We start from the raw sequence: 10,038 nt of genomic DNA on the forward strand, positions 1-10,038 counted from the left end.
ATTGACCAATCGTGTAAGTTGTTCTGTCTCATTGTTGTCTCTTATCAAACAGCTTCTTATCGACAATATATGGGTTATTTTAGTTGTTCTTGTTTGTTGTCATCAATTCAATGTTTGCGTGTAGTTGTTCTTGTTTGTTCTCATCAAGAAAAGCGTTTAAAATGTTCTTGATTCTTTATGACAAGAGTTTCTGTGTCCAAATGTTTAGAGCTAATGACACAACTAGTTTTGGTAACCGAATAAGAGTTTAGATGTATATTTTGGTGTCAGGTTCTGTTTTTATACATATGTTTTCGCTCTGTTTTCGCTCTGTTCGGTCTTGATATTGAAGTCAGAAGTATGTTCGGTCTGTTGTTTCTTAATGTTCTGATCGTATAAACTCAAGTGATTTTAGTCATATTTTCTAAAACTTTTTCTTTATAATGACATGTGATGAGTGGGGGATTGTATTATGATCAAGGAGGAGAATGATATGAGAATGCAAAGGACACTTGCATTCCGATCTATAAGGCAAAGGACCTCAGGTTAGTCTCTGTTCTATTTTTTTTTGTCGTCTCCATTGCTTATGATAAGAGCTGGTAGAATTTAGGTACTAGGTTACTAGTACATATGGTTGCTTGCTCTTGATCGTCTCTTACATATGGTTGCTTGCTCTTGATCGTTTAGTTTGATAGTTTGATAGGACTTGAGTATGAGACTTGATAGTTTGCTCTTGATAGTTTGCTCTTGATAGGACTTGATATTTTGATCGTATCTTTTAGTCTGATAGTTTAGATAATAAAATTTTCTTATAATGGTTGAGTCTCTGACCAATGGAAATAAGTAAATAATTGGTATAATTGTTTAAAATTACATAAAAATACAAACAGAACCCTAAAACAATTTTACCTAAACTCACGGAGTCATCTTTCACGACCTAAGCCAAAAAAAAAAACGACGAAGAGAGAAAGAGATGACATATGATGGTTCAAGTTTCGATCCAAATTTTACGCCGTTGAATACAGTGGATTTAGAGAGCCAGCGAGTCCTTGGAGCTATTTTGGCAGCTGATGAGGCTGATGATGGTTCATCTGATGGAGCAAAAAAAGAAGCAAAGAAGAAAAAGAAGGCTTGTTGAAGTTGCTGATGATGCAGATGATAGTAATGTTGAAATCACTCCTCCACCAACCCAAGCTACTACTCTGCGCAAACAATCCACCTGCGGAACCGGGCGAGCCTTAAAATCAAAGAAACCAATGTTACAGTCTACTATAGACGGTGGCATTAGATCGTCTTCGTCTTCTAAGGCGAGTAAAAGGAAAACCAAAACAAAATCTATTCATTTTACCATCCGTGGGGGGAGAAAGAGTTCCAGGCTGACACAAGGCAATGGTAAGAAGAAGAAGATTCAAGAGGAGCAGCTTGATTCGGAAGGTGAATTTGAAGAGGACGAGATGGAGAACGAGATGGAGAACGAGAATGAGGGTAGGCAATGGTCTGATGTATGGCCCCATTTTACTAAATTCGAAATTCCAATGGTGAGGAGAAAGCTAAATGCAATTATTGTAAGATTGACTATGCATGGAGTTCCCACAGACATGGAACAAGTGGTTTGAGAAGACATCGTGATAGATGCAAACTTTTTCCAAGGAATCTCCGAAACAAAAAATTCGATGCTGAAGGCAAAGTAGCAAGTGGCAAGTATGATCATGTTGTGTTCAAGCACCTGGTAACCAAGACTATAATTCAGCATGACCTACCTTACTCTTATGTTGAGTATGAGCAAGTCAGAGAAACTTGGAAGTACTTGAATCCTGATGTTAAATTCATTTGTCGGAACACAGCTAAAGCAGAGGTCTATCGTTTTTATAAAAACGAGAGGGAGACATTGAAGAGGGAGCTGGCTAGTCTTCCTGGAAGAGTAAGCTTCACTTCTGATTTGTGATCATCATTGAAACGGGAGGGTTATATGTGTCTGACAGCACATTACATTGACCGGAATTGGAGGCTGAACAGTAAAATACTGACTTTTTATGCTCTCCTACTGCCTCACACAGGTATGAATGTTGCACTGAAGCTTCTTGAATCAGTGGAAGAGTGGGGACTAGAGAAAAAAATGTTCTCTCTCACATTAGACAATGCTACAAGTAATGATTCGATGCAAGATATAGTGAAAACTCAGGTGCTTTTGAGCAATGATTTTGTTGTGTGGAGGTGAGGTTTTTTACGTCAGATGTGCAGCTCACATACTTAATCTCATTGTGCAAGAAGGTTTGAAGGTTATTAAAGACTCTTTGCACAAAATTAGAGAGAGTGTTAAGTATGTAACAGCGTCAGAGACGTGTGAGATGACGTTTGCAAAATGCGTGGATGCTGCTGGTATAAAGGAGAATGCTGGTTTGATAATGGATGTGCAGAAAAGACGGAATTCGACATTCTATATGCTTGAAAGAGCCCTTCTGTACCGTGAAACGTTTGTTAAGTTGGAGATACATGATAGGAGAAACTATAAGTTTTTGCCTACAGCTACAAAATGGAGCAAAGCTGAGAAAATATGTGTTTTCTTGGAGCCTTTTGCTAAGATTACAAGTTTGATGTCAGATTCGAAATACCCAACATCGAACTTGTATTTCTATCAGGTAAGGAAGATCCATAATTGGCTGCAGATAAATGAGGAAAACGATGATGAGATTATCCGAGACATGGTGATACCGATGAAAGAGAAGTTTGATAAGTATTGGGAAGAAGTCAGTGATCTTTTTGCAATGACAGCTGTCTTTGATCCACGCCTGAAGCTTCCAGTTGTAGAATATTGTTTAGGGAGACTTGACATGAGTACACGTGATGCAAAAATGAAGAACTTGCGTCTGAAGCTGGAAATTTTGTTTGAATCATACGACAAAATATCAAAGTTAACATCACCTTCTGCAGAGCCTCGTAAGATGGATCAACAAAATGTTTGTGGAGGACCAAAAGGAACATTTGAGAACTATGGTGTAAGTCTCCAGTTTCGTTTTTATTTTTAATTAATTCTGAACCTGCGCTAGATATGGATATCTTTGAAAGTTTAGATATTCCATCAAATTGTTTTTAAATTTTTTTTTAAACACTACAGGATTTTTTTAGCGTTTCGCAAAAGTAGTGTTGCTGCGAGTGGAAAGACAGCTCTCCAAGCTTATTTAGATGAACCTGCGCTAGATATGGATAGCTTTGAAAGTTTGGATATTCTCAACGGGTGGAAAGATAATACTCACAGGTTTGGTGATTTGCCGGCAATGGCTTGTGATCTACTTAGCATTCCGATCACAACAGTGGCTTCAGAATCCTCCTTTAGCATTGGTTCGAGAGTTCTGAACAAATACAGAAGCCGTCTACTTCCAAAAATGTGCAAGCTCTGATATGTAGTAGGAATTGGCTAAAAGGATTCGAAGCTTATGAACATGGTAAATTATTCACATTATTATATATTTTAGGGTGCCATGTTCTTTAAATCTAATTAACTTCGAATTTTTTTTAATATTTCCATAGTTGGTGAAGAAGAGACAGTACCATGGTCTGATGATGAAGTTGAAGAAGAAGAAACTTGATTTTTATTTTGATCTGGTGTTTTTATTTTATTTACATTATGGATTTCGTGGCGCTCTTTTTCCCTTGTGGGTTTTGTCCCAATGGGTTTTCCCGATAAGGTTTTTACCGAGGCCACATTACATTACTTGGATTTGTTTTGGTGTTCATTTACATTACTTGAATTTGATTATTTGGATTTACCATCGTTCACTCATGTTTTAAAGAAGTTTTTTCATTAAAACTCCTTAATGTAATCAAATATGGTTTGTATGCAAAATACATAGATTACTACACCATTACATAAGCTTCAGCTGATCAACTTATTCTAACCCATTTAGATTAAAACACTGAGCTGAAGTTACTCATGTTATGTACTCGTGTTGTTTCTTGAAAACAAAGCTACAACGGTTTCAATCAGTTTTGTTTTAATGTTCTGTCTCTTCTGTAAAACATTGATTCCATATACTAATATGCATTATTTTTATGTTGGTGTTTGGTATGAAATGCTCACGTGAACTGACATGCATGTTGCAAGTCGTTTCTATGATAAAGGAGGAGAATGGTATTGTAACACCCGTCACCTCCTATATGGAGAACGGCGTGTTACAATTTGGTATCAGAGCTGGTTAGCCATCTCAGTTCTGACCTGAGAGGCGTCTTGAGACCTGTCGTGGGGCGCAACGAGGATGTTGCGTTCTTTGAGAGGGGGTGAATTGTAACATCCCGAGTTGTGATATGTGAAAAGGCTTAAGAGAATTGATTTGGCTACCTATGTCACAAAAGTTGACTTACATTTTCCAGAGCACATCCTGAAAGAACTCCAGAGTTAAGCGTGCTTGAGCTGGAGTAGTGGAAGGATGGGTGACCTATCGGGAAGTGATTCGCGATAGCGTGCGAGTGAGGCCAAAGCATGGGAAAAGGTCGGGTGGTGATTGCAGGGTCAGTAAACAATGATTTCGAGCCTTGGAAAATTAACGGACCGACCGTCGGATGGGATGGAGCCCATGGGCCGAGAGAGCGGGCGTGGGTGGCCCATTAGCTGTGGGCGGTCAGGGCGTTATAAGTGGTATCAGCTTGTCCAGTGGGAATGCTGTTAAAGGGTGAGGTCCTGGGTTCGAGGCTCACCAACAACCTAATTATGGAGTTAGAGAGAACTCATAATGGAGGGGTTGGGGTCGGTGCGCTGCAGCGCTGTGAGCCTGGGGCCCACGGGGCAGGTAGTTCCCACGGGGCGGGTTGTCACAGATATGAGCATATGAAGGACACTTTCATTCTGATCTATATTAACATGTTACATTGAGTTTCTATGATAATCACAATAACTAGGTTACTAGTATATACTTGTGTTCTTACATAGATCTCTTTCTTTCTATGTTTCTATGTTACATTGAGTTTCTATGTGTGCTTTCGATATGATTCTCAATCCTTTGGCTGAGCATCATTGTGTTTAACTGATTCATAGGACATGTTGTGTTCTCATCTCTATTTGTCTCTTCTGCTTGCAGGTGCTATGCTCAGGATAGAGATGGCAGGACGGTAAAGGTGGGTCGGTACATCCCAATTGCCATCAGTAGCGCATGTGTTGATGAAGATCGGAGTCCCGCGGGCCTGTACCGCCAAGGCTTGTGCAAATCGCGGGTCGGGATTGGGCAGCACTTCTAGGAACCGCATCCCGCGCGGGCCTGTACCGCTAAGACCCTCATTGACCGTGTACCGCGGCGGGGGGGGGGGGGGGGGGGGGGGGGTACAAGGCTGGTCGGTACAACCCAATTGCCATCTCTAAAGTAGGGTAATTAGATTGTAACTTTTTGAAAGAGTCCAAAACTTAAATGACAACTTGCAACAGTAGATAAAAAATAGAACTATAATTAATAGATTAGATATTATTATCAGAAGTTTTCGGTAATCTGCAGGAGTATGGAATAAATTAATAAGTATATTTTAATATGTTCATGATTTCGGTAATCGAACATTTGGCTGAGATTTTTTTAAAATGAAAGATAATTGGAATTAGTAATATAGTAATACAAATCATTAGCCTATATAAATAACGGTTTAATAAAAAAATTAGGATCTAAGTATGGGTGAATTCATATATTATTAGAGAGAAAGAGATGGGTAAGCCAGCCGTGCAAGCGAGCTTCAAAGCAACAATCTTGCTTGTATAGTATTTTCCTATTTCCACAATTTAAAGCATCAGCATATTAAAAAAGACAGACAAATACGAACACTAAATCACAAAAGCCAATTTGAAACAAGAACAGAGGTCTCGTTAATATTTACTAAGATGAGAATCTCTTTTATCGTCTTCATATTTGTTACCATTTATATACAAAAATCAAACTCCGTTGATTTTAAATATTTGTCTGTTTTTAATTTCGGAGATTCTAATTCCGATACTGGTGATCTCGTGGCGGGCCTTGGCGTTCATCTTGACCTTCCTAACGGCCAAAATTACTTCAAAATTTCTTCCCAAAGATTCTGCGATGGACGTCTTGTCATAGATTATCTAAGTAAGGTTTTTTCAGTTTACTGTCTCCTTTTGAACAATCTGCAACATGTTACGTTTCATATAAACGATAGTATCTATCTTTACACTAATTTCACTAATTACTTTCTGACAATATTCATTACGTTGCACAAGTTATATTTTTTATTTGTTAATAGCAAAATCGTAAAGAGTATAGTATATATAGTGTTTCAAAAAGCAAAAACAAAACAGATTATTACGTTTGGTTTTAACAAAATGATCTTATTGTAAACACATTTTATTACTTCAAACACACGCGAAAAGCACACAACTTAACTACGTTTTTCCATTGGTATCTTCTTGCGCCTAATTTGGAAGAAAGCTTGGCTACATAAAAAGAAACCTTCAATTGATTTCATATAGTTTGCATGTTACATCGGAATATTTAAAAAATCTTTACTTTTCTACCAAATATTTATCAATAAAGTAATGTCCAATTTTCTTCCGTCGGGTACCCACCAAACTAATCATCCCTATAAAATAAAAAAACAGTTTCGTCAAAAGAAAATAAAACTTATGATCTCGATAAGCCTTCGTTACGAAGCAACCCGAATCAATCTCGAAGGAACCTAGTGGCAATCTCTTGAAGTTTGGTGTGTAACCACGTCAATTCTGAGTTCGATTCCCTATGGGAACTAAATTATTAATATTTGGCCAGTCTGGGCTTGGACTTCGGTTCAAGTGGTTTACATGGTGGGTCATAACATATGATTGGTCCACCCCCTGGCATTAGTCGGAAGGTATTCTAAACTCGGATCAGACAGTGTAATACGCTTTCGGACTAGTCTACTCTGTAGTACTAAGTGTGTTGTTCCCGGGACCGACCGGATCAGCCGATAGGGTTTATCAGAAAAAAAAAAATTAGTTTCGTAAACATATGTGTACAAAAGAAATTTAAAACTTCTACAATATACGGAACTAAGGTTTTTGTTTCTACGAAATAAGGTTTTATAAAAAGAAATAAGGTTTTATAGGTTTGAATACTACAAACCAGTATTTTGATCGTCTTGTAAACGTTGTCATGGTTGTTATAGACACTTTCATATTATTATTTTTGTTTCTTCAGTTATATACTTATATTTCTTATTCAATATATTAAAAAGAGCAATAAGTGAACTATTTATATCGTTCGCTTACATATATGACTATTGTTTGTTTCCAACCATATGGCTCCCACAGTAAACAATCTCTCAGTTGTTCTCTTCATCTTCATCTCCTTTTTGTCCTCAACTCTCTCTATAATCCTAAAATACCCGGCAATCGTCAACTTTGGGGATTCAAATTCCGATACGGGTAATCTTATCTCCGCGGGGATTGAAAGTGTTAATCCACCGTATGGCCAGACGTACTTCAAGCTTCCCTCAGGAAGATATTGTGACGGGCGCCTTATTGTAGATTTTCTATGTATATACAAATTTTTACAAATGCAAAGAAACCGTTGTTGTTCTTCACTGAAACAGCTATTTGGATCTGGAATTCACATCATATCAACTGTTTTGATGTTTTGCAGTGGATGCAATGGACATGCCGTTTCTAAATCCGTATTTGGATTCATTAGGCTTACCGAATTTCAAAAAAGGGTGTAACTTTGCAGCAGCCGGATCCACCATTCTTCCCGCAAACCCAACCTCTGTTTCTCCCTTCTCCTTTGATCTTCAAATCTCTCAATTTATTCGGTTCAAATCTAGGGCACTTGAACTACTTGCTAAAACAGGTGGGGCTAATTTGAAAATGCTGTTGGTGGGATGTTATGTGTCATACTATATGATGTGTAAATAAAGCAGAGATTTTTTGATAAATTTGACAGGAAGGAGATATGAAAAGTACTTGCCACCATCTGATTATTATGCAAAAGGACTATACCTGATTGACATAGGCCAAAATGATATTGCTGGTGCCTTTTACTCCAAGACTCTTGACCAAGTTCTTGCCTCTATTCCTTCCACTCTTGAAACTTTTGAAGCTGGGCTCAAGGTAAAATCATTATTTTGGGTACAAAAGAAAATTCTGACATAATTAAGATGAATTTAATTTTTTAAAACTAAATATAAGAAATTTCAAAGATGAATTTATTATTACTAACTGGAAAACTAAATGTAGATTTTTTCTGATAAAAAAAAATCATATGAAGGTAAAGTATGTTTTATAGGTGACTAAAATTTTAACAAAAAATCAGAATATCTAAAATATTATTTGATAAGTAAGTTTCATACGTGTTGCACTCACGTTAGTTCTTATACTGGTTAATTACAGAGTTGCTTTTAATAATTTTAAAATTTTACATCAAAATACTATTACAATTTTCTTATTTAGTGATTTTTAATTAGATTTGTAATATAACTGCAAATCACAAAATTAATCAAAATGTTAATCTATTGAGAACAAAAAAAATTATATATGAATTCAGAGAAGTAGATGCAATTCAATATACTTGAGTGATAACAAATACAACTATATATAAATTCACATGTCTAATTAAAATACTATAATATTATAATATAAATTATGAAATAATTTTAAAATAAAAGTAAAATATCAATCAATCATTAAAATATATTTATTTTATAAATATTTATATCTATGGATGAGCACAGAAAAATCACATAATTTTAACATAATTTTGATAGAGTATATACACATTTGATGAAAGCAGATATGTTGTTTTTATATTACACAATTTTTATATGATAATGCCTTGTTTGATTAAAAATTATGAAAAAATCATGTTGTTGTTTCACCTATCCATTTAATAGGCCTTAATAAAATTAAATACTAATTAATTTGGCAGAGGCTGTATGAAGAAGGAGCTAGAAACTTTTGGATACACAACACAGGACCTTTAGGATGTTTGGCTCAAAATATTGCAAAATTTGGGACAGATTCAACAAAGCTTGATGAGTTTGGATGTGTTAGTTCCCATAACCAAGCAGCCAAACTGTTCAATCTGCAACTACATGCTCTCTCGAACAAATTTCAAGCGCAATTCCCTGATTCAAATGTTACTTACATTGATATCTTCTCGATCAAATCCAATCTTATCGCTAACTATTCTCAATACGGTAAGAATTTCATTGCTATAAAATCTCAATATCAAAAAGTTTTGATCTAAAAGCTTTGAGAAATTTTGTTAAGTAACAAGTTTTGGTTGTTTCAGGTTTCGAAAACCCCATAATGGTCTGTTGTGGAATTGGTGGAGCACCTCTAAATTATGATAGCCGCATTTCGTGTGGCCAAACTGAAGTCTTAGATGGGACAACAGTAACGGCCAAAGCATGCAACGATAGTTCCGAGTACATAATCTGGGATGGAATTCACTATACCGAAGCCGCAAACCATTTCGTTTCAGATCAGATCTTAACCGGGAAGTATTCTGATCCAGCGTTTTCAGATGAGATGCCATTTGTTCTGAGCATAAAACTTTAAAATGATGTAATAATTTGTTGTTTCATTAATATTTTTTTTGTTCTCGGTCATAGTTACACATATACATTGCTCAAATAAACTGATTTAAAACATCAAGGTATAACTGGGTTGGTATATAAGAGAGTGAAAACGTAAGCTACTTCCTGGAAACATAAGCATAGAGTAAAAGAAAACAAGCGATTCCTCTCAAATTTCTGATAGGTTTATCTTTGGGAAACATTTGTGGGAAATTCTTAAGAAATTGCCAACCACTGATGTTTGTCGAAAATTCTCAACCACCGCCATCCGTTCGGAATTCTTGACGATCATCAGCAATTCCCAACAACTGTCCATCGTCAGCAATTGACTGTCTGGAATTTCCGACCACCGTCGATCATTGGGAAATCCTAACAACTGTCGACCGTTGGGAATTCTCGACCATCGTGGTTGGTCGGTAATTCTGACAGTGGTCAGGAATTCCAACCAAAGTGTTCGGTCGAGAATTCTGAACACCATGGTCCCTCGAGAAATACCAACCAACGTGTTCGTCGGGAATTACC

General features: G+C 36.6%; 2 protein-coding genes across 3 annotated transcripts; both read left to right on the plus strand.

Annotated features, from left to right (window-relative positions):
• Positions 1 to 2,327: 2,327 nt before the first annotated feature.
• On the plus strand, positions 2,328 to 5,208 carry LOC125585881 (zinc finger BED domain-containing protein RICESLEEPER 2-like). The gene is made up of 3 exons (XM_048755594.1): positions 2,328 to 2,986; positions 3,095 to 3,235; positions 5,052 to 5,208. The coding sequence occupies exons 1-3, from the start codon at positions 2,328 to 2,330 to the stop codon at positions 5,206 to 5,208; spliced, it is 957 nt and encodes a 318-aa protein (XP_048611551.1).
• A 2,011-nt stretch (positions 5,209 to 7,219) lies between these two features.
• LOC106391820 (GDSL esterase/lipase At1g54790-like) lies at positions 7,220 to 9,595 on the plus strand. Of its 2 annotated transcripts, none has more exons than XM_013832535.3 (5): positions 7,220 to 7,480; positions 7,587 to 7,790; positions 7,884 to 8,050; positions 8,865 to 9,135; positions 9,231 to 9,595. In XM_013832535.3, exons 1-5 carry the CDS (start codon positions 7,243 to 7,245, stop codon positions 9,497 to 9,499), a joined length of 1,149 nt encoding a protein of 382 aa, XP_013687989.2. In that variant the 5' UTR covers positions 7,220 to 7,242; the 3' UTR covers positions 9,500 to 9,595. The 2 variants fall into 2 exon arrangements, with proteins under 2 accessions (XP_013687989.2, XP_022556770.2); XM_022701049.2 differs by having other exon boundaries at positions 7,223 to 7,369.
• The last annotated feature ends 443 nt before the right edge of the window (positions 9,596 to 10,038 follow it).

This window comes from Brassica napus, chromosome C4 (genome assembly GCF_020379485.1).
Source record: "Brassica napus cultivar Da-Ae chromosome C4, Da-Ae, whole genome shotgun sequence".
NCBI classification, from domain to species: Eukaryota; Viridiplantae; Streptophyta; class Magnoliopsida; order Brassicales; family Brassicaceae; genus Brassica; species Brassica napus.

What these genes read in the sequence shown, in the direction of transcription:
- LOC125585881 (XM_048755594.1), top strand. Translation starts at nt 2,328, where the DNA reads ATGACGTTTGCAAAATGCGTGGATGCTGCTGGTATAAAGGAGAATGCT. An exon ending in AACTATGGTGTAAGTCTCCA is followed by an intron (nt 2,987 to 3,094) that starts GTTTCGTTTTTA and finishes TAAACACTACAG; the next exon opens with GATTTTTTTAGCGTTTCGCA. An exon ending in TGGAAAGATAATACTCACAG is followed by an intron (nt 3,236 to 5,051) that starts GTTTGGTGATTT and finishes TTCTGCTTGCAG; the next exon opens with GTGCTATGCTCAGGATAGAG.
- LOC106391820 (XM_013832535.3), top strand. Translation starts at nt 7,243, where the DNA reads ATGGCTCCCACAGTAAACAATCTCTCAGTTGTTCTCTTCATCTTCATC. An exon ending in TGAACTACTTGCTAAAACAG is followed by an intron (nt 7,791 to 7,883) that starts GTGGGGCTAATT and finishes TAAATTTGACAG; the next exon opens with GAAGGAGATATGAAAAGTAC. An exon ending in CGCTAACTATTCTCAATACG is followed by an intron (nt 9,136 to 9,230) that starts GTAAGAATTTCA and finishes TGGTTGTTTCAG; the next exon opens with GTTTCGAAAACCCCATAATG.